The sequence below is a fragment of the Hypanus sabinus genome, chromosome 2 (genome assembly GCF_030144855.1).
Source record: "Hypanus sabinus isolate sHypSab1 chromosome 2, sHypSab1.hap1, whole genome shotgun sequence".
NCBI lineage: Eukaryota > Metazoa > Chordata > Chondrichthyes > Myliobatiformes > Dasyatidae > Hypanus > Hypanus sabinus.
This window is the reverse complement of record NC_082707.1, coordinates 148863740-148880780: the sequence shown is the minus strand read 5'-3', so window position 1 is coordinate 148880780 and position 17041 is coordinate 148863740. Positions and strand designations below refer to the sequence as shown.

Sequence of the window (17041 nt, the reverse complement as noted above, 5' to 3'; positions counted from 1 at the left end):
TGCCAACGCACATACTGGCTAACCTGCTGAGTGTTTCCAGCCGCGGTTACTTCTGTTTCAGATTTCCAGCATCTGCAGTTTCTTCGGCTTCCAATTAATGACCAATCCCTTCTGCTGGCAATGTGAGCCTTTCGAATCCTCAGTCAGAGAAAAATAATTTTTCAGACCGTTTCCTGAAGAATGTTCTAATATTTTAGTGAGAACATCTTTCATCATTCTGAAGTCCACTGAATCTACTCCTAGTGCTGAATATTAATAGTTCAAAATTTGTTCATTGTTATTGTCACAACTAAATAAAACAACGTTCCCGAAGGGTGGCTGGGTTCTGGGCCAACTAGACTGTCTTCATAGCACCACCCCTTCATTCTCGGTCTATTTCTATCGTATTCCCTCTACGGTGAGTTGGTTTCTCTGAAGTTTTGACATGTATCTTTTAGTTTCTGAATTTACTATTTCAAGAATACCCTCACTTGTACTGCTATCTCTCTCGTCCAAGAGAGATTCAATATATCACGACCTAGTTTTCGCCTCATTCAAAAGGACATGTTCACAGTCGCCCAAGTTCATACCACTGGACTTCCCCCTTCCCCATTCAGCTTTGAGAGTGCTTCATTATTACGTCATGATTGGCCTGTAGCATAACTGTATAGAGCCAGTCTGTCTCAGTGCTTCCTTGAAAGTAGATGAACAAATATTATGTACAAAAGATTTGAATATTTAATGCAGGTTGGATTTGTACCCGAATGGAGCTTCGTGTCCATTGAAACAGGCCACAACAGTGGATTGGAATATAATTTCCTGCTTAATGTTCTTCAACTCTAATCAAAAAGATTTCAGCATTCTCGGAAACTTTTTCATCACTTCTCCTCACCGACCTCTCTTTAAAGACGGGAATGGACAACTTCTCGTGTATGAGAGATTTGTATGTCTTAATACAGGCACAGAGAGCAATGAGATCCCTTTAAACACATTGTCTCGATGGCTATTCTCAATGCGATGGCGAACTAATTTGTTCGATTTGGTTGGAAGTAGCAGACTTCCGAACCGAATATTGTCCTCAGTCACTAAGTGCCCACTGCCCATGCAAATCCTATCTTTCATCTCCGTCCTTCCCAGTTTCCAAGCATCCAAACAGTGCTCGCAGACGAAGCAATTCACTCGATTTCTTCGAGTCCAAAGCATGGCATTCGGTGTAGACAGGGTTGACTAATCTAATCCCACCTGCAGACACAGGCCCATTGTCTATGTCTGAGCGGGTAGCGCACCACTGCCGCCGCCGCCTGGCCACCCAGCGAACTCTGGCTGCTGAACCGTTCGTCACCGCTAACAGCAGCAAATGGCGGAGAAGCTGCCCGGTCTCGGCCTCTACCTCAGCCCCGGCAACGTGCTGCTTACAGGGGGCAGTATGGACGCGGAGAAGGTGAGGAAGGGGGCTCGGTGCTGAACAGGCGGGTTCCCACATAACCGGAGAACCGCAGTGGGCGGGCGGGCGGCGAAGGCGGGCCCGGTCGGCAGGAGCGGCCGATAATGGCTGGCGGTATTTCCAGCAGCCGCCGGGAGTGTCTCCGGGTTTCCCACCGGGAGCGGCCGGGAACCGTCGCCTATTCCCTCCTCGGGAGCGGCTGCGATTCATCCTTGTCCGTAACTCTTTGCCATTATGTATGTCACATAAAGTAGATGGTCGTCAATCGTTCCTAAATGGGCAATAGCTCCCTCCCATCCAGTTTCAGCATTTCGCAGCATCACTCACTTTGTAACTCCATGATCTGAACATAGAACAGTACAGCACAAGAATAGGCCCTTCAGCCCACAATGTTGTGCTAAATTAAATAAATTAGCAATGAAATGCTCAGCCTAATTAATCCCCACTGTCTACAGATTATCCATTTCCTGTACGTTCATGCGCCTATTTAACGTCCATATGGTATTTGCCGCCGCCACCACCCTAGGCTACATATTCCAGGCATCTACCACTCTCTGTGTAGAAACACTTGCCCCTCTCACCTTTAATGTACACCCTCTGGTATTAGGCATTTCAACCCCCGGGGGAAAAAAAAGATACTGGCTGTCTACCTCTACCTTCTGGCCACTCTGACCTTTGGTCCTCTGGGCTCCTGCATTGCTATGGGTTCAAAGGCAAGCTTGAGGAACAACACCTTCTCTTCCGTCAGGATTGCATATTGAATTCTACAATTTTAAGAGCAAACAGGAGGAAATCTGCAGATGCTGGAAATTCAAACAACACACACAAAATGCTGGTAGAACACAGCAGACCAGGCAGCATCTGTAGGAGAGAAGCGCTGTCGACAGTACTGTCTCCTGGCCTGCTGTGTTCCACCAGCATTTTGTGTGTGTTGTTGTTCTACAATTTTAAGTAGTTCATTCGTTCTTTTACTCTGCTTCAACACTAGCCATTTCATGTTAGTTCAGCTTTTCTTAATTCTGTTCATATAGTCCAGCGTGTGGGACATATCCCACAGCCTCACCATTGCATAGAGAAATGAGCTTAGTGTGCTGGTAACCATTCCCTTTAAGCTACTTGACTTGCCCCCATTAGAGATATTTCATTTGTTCTACATGTCTCCCCATCTTGATGAAAACCAATTTGTATTTCTCTTTCACAATTCTGACCAAGATAGGTTCACCATTCTGTCTTGATTTGTTGAGTGATTCCAGCTCTTTCAGTTTTGTTTTGGATTTCCAGCATATTACTGTCTTTTACTGTCCAGCCAGACTAGGAGGTGGCCACTGTCTTACCAGCATTGCTGGAAATCACTGATAAACCCTCTGGGAACACACGGCGTTAATAGGCTGAAATTGGCCACTGCCCCATCAGAATAATCTCTGATCTGCTCCTGCTCCAGAAGGGCAGAGCAGGAAATGAAGAATTGGTTGAGCCATGATTAGGGGCAACTGTGAATTTTGTAATAATTTTATGATAGATAATTAGGAATAAAAAGTAACATCCCATCAAAAATGAATCAGAGGAACAAGAATTCACATTCTTAAGATATAAGAATGACTAACGTTTGGAAAAGAATGTAAACTGACAGGAATGCTCAGAATGGCAAGTTTATGGAAAGTAGGTAGGATTAAGAGCAAAATAAAGCAGACCACTTGGCATTGCATTTGCTCTGCAATTGTGATGGTTAGCTCATTGCCTGGGCTAAATCCTATTTTCTGAATCATTTAATATCAAGATACCTATTATTATTTCTGTGATCCTCCACTGTTAAACAATTCCAAAGATTCACTAACCTCTAGGTGTAGAAATTTCCACTGGCCTCAGTTCTTCTTTAGAGTTTGTGATCTCTGGTTCTTAGATGTATAGCTTTGGTAATACTGTGAATAATTCTATATGCTTTGTACCATTTTTCAAAACTCGATAGAGTTTACCACTCAGTCTATTCAATCTAGTACGTCTCTCCTCACAGGAGACATCCTCACCCTAACAATCGATCTGGTAAATCTTTCTTGCTTCAATTGCAAGTTTAGTCTTCCTTCAGGTGGGAAACAAGCCCTGTATATAATATTCCAGGTATGGAATCTCCAAGGTCCTTTGTGACAAAGGTTGCTACTTCAGGGTATCTGAGAGTAAGGCTGCCTATACAGAATCAGCATCTAATTTCTTTGGTATATAACTAAGCCTCCATCAATTTCAGAACAGATTTTTGAGGACAACAATGAACTTCTCATCAAACGCTACTCATATGATAACCCTTTCAATCCCGCTATCATCCTCCTCTGAAGCCTTTCCAATATGAGTACATCTTTTCTTAGATAAAGGGCCCGAACCTGCTCACAGTACTCCAAGTGCATTCTGACCAATGCCTTTCAAATTTCAAAGTAACACCAACCCCTGCAGAATACCACTAGTCACCGGCAGCAAACTAGGAAAGACCTCCTTTTCTCGCGCTCTTTTCCTGCTGCCAGTCAGCCATTCTTCTATCTATGCCAGTATCTTTCCTGTAATAACATAGGCTGTTATCTTGTTGAGCAGTCTCATGTGCGGTACTTTGTCAAAAGCCTTCTGAAAATCCAGATAAGCAACATCCACTGACTCTCATTTGCCTATCTATCCTACCTATTATTTCCTCAAAGAATTCCAACAGATTTGTCAGCAAGATTTCCCCTCGAGGAAGCCGTGCTGACTCTGGCCTGTTTTATTATGTGCCTCCAAGTACCTTGAAATCTCATCCTTACTAATGGACTCCAACATCTTCCCAACCACTGAAGTCAGGTTAACTGGCATATCATTTCTGTTCTTCTGCCTCCCTCCCTTCTTAAATAGTGAAGTGGCATTGGCAATGTTCCATTCCTCCAGAACCATTCCAGAATATAGTGATTCTTGAAAGATTGCTACTAATGCCTTCGCAATCTCTTCAGCCACCAATTTTTAGAACCCTAGGGTGTATTTCATCTGGTCCAGGTAGATCGCCTCCTCCCAACAATATCTACCTTTACGTACAATAAGCTGGAGGAACTCAGCAGGTCGGACAGCATCTGTGGAAAAACAATATCTAACTTCAGACCTTCGTGCTTCCCAAGCACCTTCTTCTTAGTAATAGGTACTAAACTCACTTCTGCTCCCCAACACTCTCAAATTTTATCAGGCTTCTGGTATCTTTCACTGTGAAGAGTAAGACAAAATACTTATTTACTTTGTCCATCATTTCTTTGTCTCCCTTTACTACTTCTCCAGCATCATTTTCCAGTCATCCAATATTCACTCTCACCTCCCTTTTACCCTTTATATATCTGAAAAAGCTTATTGTGTCCTCTTTTATACCATTGATTAGCTTACCTTTATAGTTAATCTTTTCTCTCCGTATGGCTTTTTTAGTTGTCTTCTGTTGATTTTTAAAAGCTTCCCAATTCTCTAACTTACCAATAATTTTGCTTTTTATGTTGTCTTTGACCTATCTTATCAGCTACGATTGTGTCATCCTCCCTGTGGAATATGGCTTCATCTTTGGGATGTGTATATCCTGTGCCTTCCAAGTTGCTCCCAGAATCTCCTGCCGTTGCTGTTCTGCCATCACCCCTGCTAGTGTCCCCTTTTAATCAGCTTTGGCCATCTCCCCTTCACTTCACTGTGATACTAATGTACATGACTTTAGCTTCTCCCTCTCAAAGTGCTGTGTGAATTCTGTCATATTATGATCTCTGTCTCCTAAGGATTTCTTTACCTTAAGCTCCCTAGACAAATCTGATTCATTACACAACACCCATAGCATTTTCTCTAGTGAGCTCAAACAGAAGTTGCTCTAAAAAGCCATCTACCCGCATTTTGAAATTCTCCCATGACTAATATAACATTGCCCTTTTTATCTGCCTTTTCTATATCCTGTTGTAATTTGTAGCCCACATCCTGGTTACTGTTCAGATGCCTGTGTATAACTCCCATCAGGGTCTCTTTACCCCTTTAGTTCCTTAATTCTACTCACAAGGATTCGACATGTCACTGCTTTCTAAGGATTTGATTTCATTTTTTAACCAGCAGAGCCACTCCATCCCATCTGCTTATCTGCCTATCCTTTTGATACAACGTGTGTCCTTGGATGTTAAGTTCTCAACCATGATCTTCCTTCAGCCATGACTCAGTGATGCCCACATCATATTTACCGATCCCTAACTGCGCTACACAAGCCTTTACCTTATTCCACATACTGGGAGCATTCCAATACAAAACCTTCAGCCCTGTTTTCATCACCATTTTCAATTTTCCCCCATGTTACACTTCAATTGAACTGACTACATATTTGCCTTATCATCTACCTGTCCTTCCTCACAGTCTCACTACATGTTGCTTTGTGTAAACCAACTGCCCCATCTATAGCCTTATCAGTCCAGTTCCCATTCCCCCGCCAAATTCATTTAAACCTTTCCCAACAGCTTTAGCAAACTTGCCCATAAGGATATTGGTGCCCCTTGAGCTTGATTATAACTCGTCCTTTTTGTTCAAGTTCGAGTTTATTGTCATTCAACTACATACATGTATACATTCAAATGAAACGATGTTCCTCTGGACCAAGGTGCACAACACCGTACATATAACTCACACACACAACACATTGGGTAATATTACCACTAGTAAATTCACAAGTAATAAGATGCATTTGTGACACAAGTTAATGACTATACCAAGTTAATGGTCATACCTTCCCCAGAAGAGACCCCAATGATCCAGAAATCTAAATCCTTGATCTCTGCAACAATTCCTCAGCCACACATTCTTCTGCCAGATCATCCCATTCTTACCCTCACTGGCACGTGACACAGTCAGCACCCAGCTACCTGTCTCCTACAGTTTGAGAGTGATTACCTCCCTTTAACTTCTATCTATCAGCGCCTCATTTTCCCATATGAGCCGAAGGCCATCCAGCTTCGCACCTCCAGTTCCTTAATGTGGTATATAAGGAGCTGTAGCTCTAAGCACTTAATGCAGATGTAGTTATCAGGGAGACTGGGGGTCTCCCAGTGTTCCCACATCTCACACAAAGAACATATCATTAACCCTGGATCTATTCTTAATGCACTATATACTAATAAACAAAAATCTTAGTCAGAGCCTATTGAGCCAAAGCCTTCCACTCTAACCCTGGCCCACTCCAACAATGGCCGCTCTGCTTACACCTCACTTCTTTTTATTGGTCCTTGCTAAGTTATTCTGCTCTGCAGACAAGTCCTGACAGGTCCCACTTGCTATTGAAAACTGGTGTGTAAACTGCACAAGGAACAGTCTCGAAATCTCTGCCTTGAAGCATCCATTGGACTGAATCTCTACTACACTGGATGTTTATTACTTTTCCCTTTTTATAGGCCCCCAACAATTGCACCTTAAGGTTTCACCTTCAGTTCAGTGCTAACATTCTGTCCTCCAAGTTTGAACATCATGGTTTTAAATTATTTTACAGAGACCTGAATACTATGGAGCACTGCATTGTCAGAGGTGCAAAACAAAATTGAGATGATCCTGCCCACCCCACTTAAGTAAAATATCTTGTAGCGCAAAACAAAGAATAGGAAAGTTGTCCTAGTGCAATTCGAGACTATGCTTGTTCTTTTTTGTGTGTGTGACGCAATTGGTTTGTGCACAGTAGAGTGCTGAACAGAAGTGAGATGAGGGATATGTCTTAGTATTGGACATGTCCAGTTAGTGTATCATGAGAATACAATAGTACTGAGTTGGCTGTGTGAAAACAATGCAATATTATTTCTTGTGAGCTATTTCTGTTCCCTGTTGCCTTGGGAAAGGTCAGAATCAGATTTATTATCATCGACTGAGATGACGTGGAGTTTGTTATTTTGCAGCAGCAGTACAGTGCAAAGACAATTATTATAAATTACACAAATAAATAGGAAGTTAGTGATCATATACCATTCAGAAATCTGATAGTGGAGAGAAGGAAGCTGTTCCTGAATTGTTGACTCTGGGTGTTCAGCTTTGTGGTCTTTTTCCCCTTCAAGAAGAGGGCATGTCCTGAATGGTGGGGGTCCTTAGTGATAAATACCTAATCTACTTAAAGTCTTAACAAAGTAAAGCTACTGGCTTGGCTTTGTTGTGATTGCATCAGTGTGTTGGGCCCAGGATAGATCCTCTGAAAGATTGATGCCCTGGAATGTGACACTGCTCACCCTGTCTACCACTGACCCCTCAATGAGGACTGATTTCCTTTTCATGGTTCAGCTTGTGGGAAACTTCAGTTCAGAGATGATTCAAGATTGACTCTTTGAGAATTGTCTTTTTTCAAATCCCTTCCCTCTGGCTCTGGATTAAAATGATTATAAAGTAACTCTTGAGCCCTTCAAGGATATCCTGATAAAAGGAAATCTCAAAACTAATTCTGGGACAAGATGACTGAACAAATATTTCCTGGCATCAACAGGAACAATGATAGAGATAATCAGAAATGATTTTAATCTTGCTACAAAGGAATTGTTATATTCAGATTTTAAAATTAGAATTTAAAATCACTTAGTTAAATTCTGAGTAGCACACTCCTTTAAAAACACATACATACCATGATACTTGAGAGTACATCTGATAATAGTTGTGGAAAACATTGTGGAAAACCAGCTGATTTACTGTAATAGATTCTTTACATCCAAGTTGCTGTATCAAACAAGGAGCTTTCATATTTCAAGAGTGTACATGATGGACCAATGTTCATAGTTTAACCCAGCCTGTCCAATATCTTTGACCTATGTAAATATAGGATGAAAGTACTAGCTTAATATAGTTGATCTCAGTAATGCCAAAATCCAGTATCTTGAATTTCCTTTCCAAAGAAAATATAAGCAACTGGAGAGTGACTTTTCAACTTATGCTGAAACTGGACAGACAGTGTCTGTTTACCGTATGTCATGGATCCAAGTGAGTAGAGCAGTACAATGCTCCTACTTCCTCTGCCAGTTTTTATTTGAATTTCTGTCAGCATGCACTTCAATGTTCAGGATGAGGCAACATCTACTACGAATTAACACTGTCAAATTTATTCTTTTGTGATTCATCTAAATGGTTTATTTCTTAAAAGCTGCAAGCAAGTGGAAAATCTTTTGAAAATATAGAACTTGGAGACGTGAACACAAGGAAACAAAAGATTCCTCGGAGAATCATTCACTTTGCAAGTGGCGAAACTATGGAGGAGTACAGCACAGATGAAGAAGAACAGGAAGAAGATAAGAGAGATTTGTTACCTACGATTGATGTGGTAAGATTAAAATTACTATAAAGTTATTTGCAAATCCTGGCAATATAAGTGTCCAGGTATAACGTATTAAACTTTTTTTTTCCTAGAGCAAACTTCCATGGGGCCCATTTCTGTGGTTCTACATGCTAAGATTTGCAACAGGAACACTATCTGGTAAGCACGGTATTTAGGTAGTATCATTAACTACAATAGTCTTTTGTCTGGATTGGATGATGATTCTGTGATTAGATGCAGGAGTTTAATTAGTTGACAGAATAAAGAGTAAACAATTAAATAAAATCAACCAGAAAACAAACAAAATCTGACTTAATGATAAAACTGAACATTCATTAACCAATTTTGTTATTTTGTTTTTGAATAGTGTGCGACTTCTTAGGAGAAAAATTAGCTTCCCTTTTTGGTATAAATGCACCAAAATACCAGTATGCTATCGATGAGTACTATAGAATAAAGAAGGAGGTAAGCAAATTGCATGCTATTATTTAGTAAAGAATGTGTAATTTGTCTCAAATCTCACTTTAGAGGTGTTTGTGGAAAAAAGTATGCACGTTTGAACTCCTTAAACTAATTGGAGACAACAAAGACGATCTGTAATTTCCCATATATAGCCTCAGAATTTGTATTTAGTGCTTTGGAAAGTTTACACGATGCAGAGAAAAGGAAGCTTTAGATCATGCCTCCAGGGGATCATTCATGACTTGAAGAGGAGGAAGGAAAATACAATAGCCACCTTAGGTTTGTCCCTTAACTTATGCACCATCAACGACTGTATGACGATCTGTCACAATTTAAATTTTAATATTTACATCTAAAAATACCAATATAGTGCTCATAACCATTTCTCTTTATTGAAATCAATGGACAAGGTTTATCTGTGTCACATCTACATGGTTATTTGAATGAGCAGAAATTATATGCAAACAGCAGGCAGTTGCTGCAATGTCACATTCCCTCGCTACAGATCTTTTGGAACCGATGTCAGTTGGGAAAAGTACTGCATACAGATCGTTACAACTTAGGGACTCCTGACATAACTGCAAAGTCCTATTGATTTGCAAAGAGACTCAGTTAGTTACGTAGGTAAAGCCATGATCATCATGGGGTGGTGAGAGGGCTTTGGGGGGGTGGATGATACCAGGAGTAATTATATAGCAAATGGGGAAGAGCAAGACGTAATCATTGATCAAGCAGCAGTACAAAATATAGATTCTAAGAAGATACTTAACAAGTTCTTCTTTCTAAAATGTTTCTATGTGAAGCATTTCAAATCTAAGATACTGACAGTATATTTTAAACTTTGAAATTCAAAATTCATATCTAAGAGGCTCAAGATAGTTTGCAAACTATTATCAAATTTTCAGATATTTCTATTTCTTTGATATAGCAAAGAGCTAAGGTTTAAAACACAGATATCAAACATAATTTTGGAAAAAAAGTCAACTTAAACCAAAAGTTCAAGCAAGTTGTCCAGAGTGGAATCCTACTTTTACTTATTCCTGTGCAATTCTATACCATGGAAGCTCTATATTCACATCAAGTAATTGTCCTCCAATACTCATTACTTTGACCTACATAAACTGTAATTTGAGCTTCCTTATGGGTTTGTGGATATTAATCCAGTAATTCTTCAGGATCCTGGTAATCCATAAGGAAGCTCAAATCACAGTTTAAGCAGGTCAAAGATGACCTAGGACTTAGGGTGGCTAGCATCTCTGTGAATGCAGGGCAGTGCATATTGGTCAGACGGGGCACACGGAAACTCACATCAAGGAGTAAAGGTACATAAAGATACATGAAGCCTAGAAAAACAGAGGGCTATATGGTAGGGAAATCCTAGGCAGTTTCTAGAGTAGGTTATGTGGTCAGCACAATTTTGTGGGCCGAAGGGCCTGTAATGTGCTGTGATTTCTATGTTCTAAGGAGCACAGGAGGTATAGCCATTTGGGTTACCTAGAGAAATTGATAGAAGAACATCGCATTCACAACGACCATAGGATTGACTTTGACAGCTCAAAACTACTGTGCCACGCCAATGGCTTTTGAGACTGCGTGGTGAAGGAAGCCATTGAAATTGTTGTTGTTTTGTGTGGCAGGTGTTTTTCTCTTCACACGTCTCATTGTCATGATGAAGTGGGGCCCGGTAGGGGCCGATGCAAGTCTGTCAGTTTGGGAGCCGGGGTTGGATCAATTTTTGTCTGGCATCTCGTCCACAGTTGTTCCAACATGGGTGGCCCTGAGTTGGCATCATTGCCTGGTGGAGTCCTTGAAGCATGCAAGCCTCCATGTGACATCAATGTGTTGATCCAGGCCATGAAGGAAGCCATTGAAATAAAACTAGAGAAAAGGAATTTTAACAAAGACGAAGGTCTCACTCTAGGTAAAAACTAGAATTCGGTTGTAAACAAGGTGGGGCAGCAGAAAACTGATTGGATGAAGACTGACGGATAACAGGGTATATATACACACCATCATCCTAGACATGCCCAGACATCATCCTTGATGAAGGTGGAAAAGTTTGTCATCAAAACATTAGTTAAAATCGATACCTGTACCTGGTTGGTGAATTGTTGCAGAGCAGGAAACCATAGAGAATTGGCATTAGATAAAACAATTTATTGTAAAAAAAAATTAAGTAAAGGAATTTTATTGAATTAAACTTAATTGCCAGTTTGCCTAAGTAAGACTGCTAATATTTGAAACTGTAAATGTTGCAGGAGGAGGAGGAGGAAGAAGAAAATAAAATGTCAGAAGAGGCTGAAAAGAATTTCCAAGAACAAATGGAGAAGCAGCAGGATGTAGCCAGTTCACATGAGGGTTTGCCAGCAGTTAATGCATCATTTGTAAATGTCAGTTTTGAAATAGAAAATGATCCTACACCGATAACGGAAACCAAACATGATCCTATCCCTTCTTAGAGGAAGCTCTACAAAAGGAGGTTAAACAGGCACTCAAGTTCAGCACTCCTCTCCTCCCCTCCCAAAAAAACAGGCCTTAATTCACTGATTAAAATGCAGCTGTGCCTTGTTAAAGTCATTCACTTTTCACCTAATTTGACCTGCCGTCATGAATCTGCTATTATAATACCGCACATCAAGTGTTTATTGTTTAATCTATATAATTACATTATTTATTTGTAGTTTTTGTTCTTTATAAATAAATTGTCTATCCACTTTTGTAAATTACAAAACTTTAATAAAATTTTACGCAAACTATTGTTACACTATGTACAATTTTAAAAACTCAGTACAAATACTTATCAATTACAACTGAGGGGGGGAAAGAAACAAGCTATGCACAAAATCATGAATCTTCCAGATCAGCACCACCATCGTTGTCATTTGCAACCAGAACTTCTCGGTTTTCATAAGTCCAAAATCCATTTAGATCAATTAGAATGCTGCTGACAGTGTCACCTTGCCCACTGCTTATTAAATCTTGAAGGGTGATTTTATATGGATCTTTAGGCTTAACCATGTCAAAGATTTCATCCTGCAAAATTAAAAATGTTTATAGAGAATTTTTTAGATCGAACATTAATTACAGTAAACAAGCCTAAAGTTTCTTATTTTACCAAGGTGTAACGGCTGAATTGGGGCTTCCAGAGCTCCCAAAGTTGGCTCATTTCTACAAAATGAGGCATAATTGCAGGTTCTTATACCTTTTTACAGTTAGATTGTGGATGTGCAATTTAAAGCTGTATGTTAACAGCATAGGTCTTTGTAGAGCAATAGGAATACCAACAATTTGAAAGGGAAGTCGCTGGACAAACATTTGGTACTCCCAATCACTGCTTTTGATTTATGAGAAACAATTTATTCCTGTCTCCACCTATTATGTAGATCAAAATAGTTGTGCTTTTGTATTATTTATCATCAATATCACTACTCAGTTATAAATATACCTTAACATCCTGAAAAGAAACTGGTTCCTGCCCGTGAAGCTTCATTTGCTCCTGGATAGCCTGTATGAATACAAAACAAATAACATTAGCTTCATTTCAATTGCAAATAAATCAGCTAAATGCTTTTGCTAAAATCTATGTCAGTGTTTAGGTTTGCAAACATGTAATGAACATTTATTTAGAGGTCCTTTCAAAAATGAAATCTTAACAAGACACTTCAAACTTAGTAGTTGACATCAAGCATCCCAGCTTAAGGTACTATACAGATAAGTAGAGAACACGTACACGCAAATATTAAAATAACTTATTCTGTTAAAAGGTTAATATTACTGAACTTTTTCTCTAGAGACCTGGACTAATCCTTCAGGTTCAAATTCCACTAGAAGAGTTTCAGAATTTAAAAGAAATCTTGAAATAAAAAAGCTCAGCAAAAGTGCCCAAGGAATATTAATTTGCATGAAAACTGAAGAGCTTTGCTAATGTCAGGGAGGGAACAAATCTGCCTTGTATGTGATTTCAGCTTCACACTAACGTTTGGCCCACCTGTTACTACATGGCCATTAAATCATTAAAAAGTAGATAGCCTTTTATGCAATTTTTCAAGGCATTATTCTGCAAAGCATCCCTTGTTGATAAATTGAACCTGGTGCCAAAGTCTCCAGCTTACATTCATTCATAATTATGTCTATGAGACAATATCTCAAGCACCTTTCAGCATCATCACAGTGGAGTCTTGATTATTGGAAATTCTCAATATTAGCCTTACTCAAAGTTATATATTAACAGGTTGAATAACAATGAATTCTTTTGCTGATTCTCACCTCCCTTTATGAGGCACTACTTAGAGAAGCCAATAAAATAACGGACATTGGGTGGAGATTTCATATTCCATCACTGAGGATGGTTTGGTACCCAGAGAATCTGGCCAAACCCTGAAGGATGTTGCTGTCAGAATGAGGCTGCAGCAGATGGCTCTTTACCTTTATGGGTTGTTCAAAAAAAGCCTGACCATAGTCAATTGGACCTCAGCCAAATTACATAACTATATCCACATCTTAAATACAACAATCTCAAACAAGCTATTGATCTGTTTGAGGATGAAAAAAAAATTCATCGAGAATATAGGATATCAAAAGTTTCTTCAGATACATAAAGAGTAAAAGAGAGGTGAGTGTGGATATCAGACAGATGGAAAAAGATGCTCAACAGTAATGGGGGACAATTAGTGGACCAAAGGAAAAAGTATTTTGTATCATAATATACAACAATATAGTGGAATATGGTGGAATTCTTCATTAAGATGGAGAGTGACATAGTTAATTCAGAAACAAAGGTTCTGAACTTAAAGAAGGGTAACTTCGAAGGTATGAGACGTGAATTAGCTAAGATAGACTGGCAAATGATACTGAAAGGGTTGACGGTGGATATGCAATGGCAAGCATTTAAAGATTGCATGGATGAACTACAACAATTGTTATCCCAGTTTGGCAAAAGAATAAACCAGGGAAGGTAATGCACCCGTGGCTGACAAGGGAAATTAGGGATAGTATCAAATCCAAAGAAGAAACACAAATTAGCAAAAAAAAAGCGGCACACCTGAGGACTGGGAGAAATTCAGAGACCAGCAGAGGAGGACAAAGGGCTTAATTAGGAAAGGGAAAAAAGATTATGAGAGAAAGCTGGCAGGGAACATAAAAACTGACTGTAAAAGCTTTTACAGATATGTGAAAAGAAAAAGATCGGTCAAAACATATGTGGGTCCCCTACAGTCAGAAACAGGTGAATTGATCATGGGAAACAAGGACATGGCAGACCAATTAAACAACTACTTTGGTTCTGTCTTCACTAAGGAGGACATAAATAATCTTCCGGAAATAGTAAGGGACCGAGGGTCTAGTGAGATATAACCATATAACCATATAACAATCACAGCACGGAAACAGGCCATCTTAGCCCTCCTAGTCCGTGCCGAACCCTTAATCTCACCTAGTCCCACCTACCCGCACTCAGCCCATAACCCTCCACTCCTTTCCTGTCCATATACCTATCCAATTTTACCTTAAATGACACAACTGAACTGGCCTCTACTACTTCTACAGGAAGCTCATTCCACACAGCATATGGAGGAATATTCAGCATATTCAGCACAGCATATGGAGCATATTCCACACAGAGATGGAGGAACTGAGGGAAATACATGTTAGTAGGGAAGTGGTGTTAGGTAATTTGAAGGGATTAAAGGCAGATAAATCCCCAGGACCAGATGGTCTGCATCCTAGAGTGCTTAAGGAAGTAGCCCAAGAAATAGTGGATGCATTAGTGATAATTTTTCAAAACTCCTTAGATTCTGGATTAGTTCCCGAGGATTGGAGGGTGGCGAATGTAACCCCACTTTTTAAAAAAGTTGGAAGAGAAAAACCAAGGAATTATAGACCGGTAAGTGGTAGTGGGAAAGCTAGAGTCAGTTTATCAAAGATGTGATAACAGCACATTTGGAAAGAGGTGAAATCATCTGACAAAGTCAGCATGGATTTGTGAAAGGAAAATTATGTCTGACAAATCTTATAGAATTTTTTGAAGATGTAACTAGTAGAGTGGATAGGGGAGAGCCAGTGGATGTGGTATATTTAGATTTTCAAAAGGTTTTTGACAAGGTCCCACACAGGAGGTTAGTGTGCAAACTTAAAGCACATGGTATTGGGGGTATGGTATTGATGTGGATAGAGAATTGGTTGGCAGACAGGAAGCAAAGAGTGGGAGTAAGCGGGACATTTTCAGAATGGCAGGCAGTGACTAGTGGGGTACCGCAAGGCTCAGTGCTGGGACCCCAGTTGTTTACAATATATATTAATGATTTAGTCGAGGGAACTAAATGCAGCATCTCCAAGTTTGCGGATGACATGAAGCTGGGCGGCGGTGTTAGCTGTGAGGAGGATGCTAAGAGGATGGTTAGGTTAGGTGAGTGGGCAAATTCATGGCAGATGCAATTTAATGTGGATAAATGTGAGGTTATCCACTTTGGTTGCAAGAACAGGAAAACAGATTATTATCTGAATGGTGGCCGATTAGGAAAAGGGGAGGTGCAACGAGACCTGGGTGTCATTGTACACCAGTCATTGAAGGTGGGTATGCAGGTACAGCAGGCGGTGAAAAAGGCAAATGATATGTTGGCATTCATAGCAAAAGGATTTGAGTACAGGAGCAGGGAGGTTCTACTGCAGTTGTACAAGGCCTTGGTAAGACCGCACCTAGAGTATTGTGTGCAGTTTTTGTCCCCTAATCTGAGGAAAGACATTCTTGCCATAGAAGGAGTACAAAGAAGGTTCACCAGATTGATTCCTGGGATGGCAGGACTTTCATATGAAGAAAGACTGGATCGACTAGGCTTATATTCACTGGAATTTAGAAGATTGAGGGGGGGATCTTATTGAAACGTATAAAATTCTAAAGGAATTGGACAGGTCAGATGCAGGAAGATTGTTCCCGATGTTGGGGATGTCCAGAATGAGGGGTCACAGTTTAAGGATAAAGGGGAAGCCATTTAGGACTGAGATGAGGAAAAACTTCTTCACACAGAGAGCGGTGAATCTGTGGAATTCTCTGCCACAGGAAACAGCTGAGGCTGGTTCATTGGCTATATTTAAGAGGAAGTTAGATATGGCCCTTGTGGCTAAAGGGATCAGGGGGTATGGAGAGAAAGCAGGTACAGGGTTCTGAGTTGGATGATCAACCATGATCATACTGAATGGTGGTGCAGGCTTGAAGGGCCGAATGGCCCACTCCTGCACCTATTTTCTATGTTTCTATATATCAGTCTTTACTGTGGAAGACACTAGCAGTATGGTGGAAGTTCCAGGTGTCGGGGACATGAAGTGTGTGAAGTTACCATAATGAGAGTGAAGGTTCTTGGGAAACTGAAAGGTTTGAAGGTAGATAAGTCACTTAGACCAGATGGTGTACACCCCAGAGTTTTGAAAGAGGTGGCTGAAGAGATCGTGGAGGCATTAGTAATGATCTTTCAAGAATCACTAGATTCTGGACTGGTTCCAGAAGACAGGAAAATTGTGAATGTTGCTCCACTCTTCAAGATGGGAGAGAGGCAGAAGAAAGAAAACTATAGGCCAGTTAGACTGATCTCAATGGTTGGGAAGGTGTTGGAGTCAATTATTCAGGAATAATGTCTCAAGGGACTTGGAGGCTCATGATAAAGCAGTAGTCAGCATGGTTTCCTCAGGAAAAATCTTGCATAACAAATTCATTGGAACTCTGAAGAGGTAACAAGCAGGACAGAAGAAGGAGAATTGGTTGATGTTGTGTACTTGAATTTTCAGAAGGCCTTTGACAAGGTGCCACATGAGGCTGTCTAACAAATTATGAGTCCATAGTATTACGGGAAAGATTCAAGCATGGTTAAAGTCTTGGTGAG

At 40.3% G+C, this 17041-nt stretch overlaps 2 protein-coding genes across 2 annotated transcripts in view; one reads left to right on the top strand and one right to left on the bottom strand.

Moving 5' to 3' along the window:
• Positions 1-1042: 1042 nt before the first annotated feature.
• On the top strand, positions 1043-11926 carry fam177a1 (family with sequence similarity 177 member A1). The gene is made up of 5 exons (XM_059956835.1): positions 1043-1420; positions 8538-8714; positions 8801-8867; positions 9076-9173; positions 11429-11926. Exons 1-5 carry the CDS (start codon positions 1337-1339, stop codon positions 11627-11629), a joined length of 627 nt encoding a protein of 208 aa, XP_059812818.1. The 5' UTR covers positions 1043-1336; the 3' UTR covers positions 11630-11926.
• A 77-nt stretch (positions 11927-12003) lies between these two features.
• ppp2r3c (protein phosphatase 2, regulatory subunit B'', gamma) overlaps positions 12004-17041 on the bottom strand; it is a 30530-nt gene continuing 25492 nt past the window's right edge. The window contains exons 12-13 of the mRNA XM_059956823.1: positions 12616-12675; positions 12004-12203 (exon numbers count right to left, since the gene is read on the bottom strand). Coding sequence (XP_059812806.1) covers positions 12015-12203; positions 12616-12675 — 249 coding nt within the window. The 3' untranslated portion in view covers positions 12004-12014. The remainder of the gene's footprint in view (positions 12204-12615; positions 12676-17041) is intronic.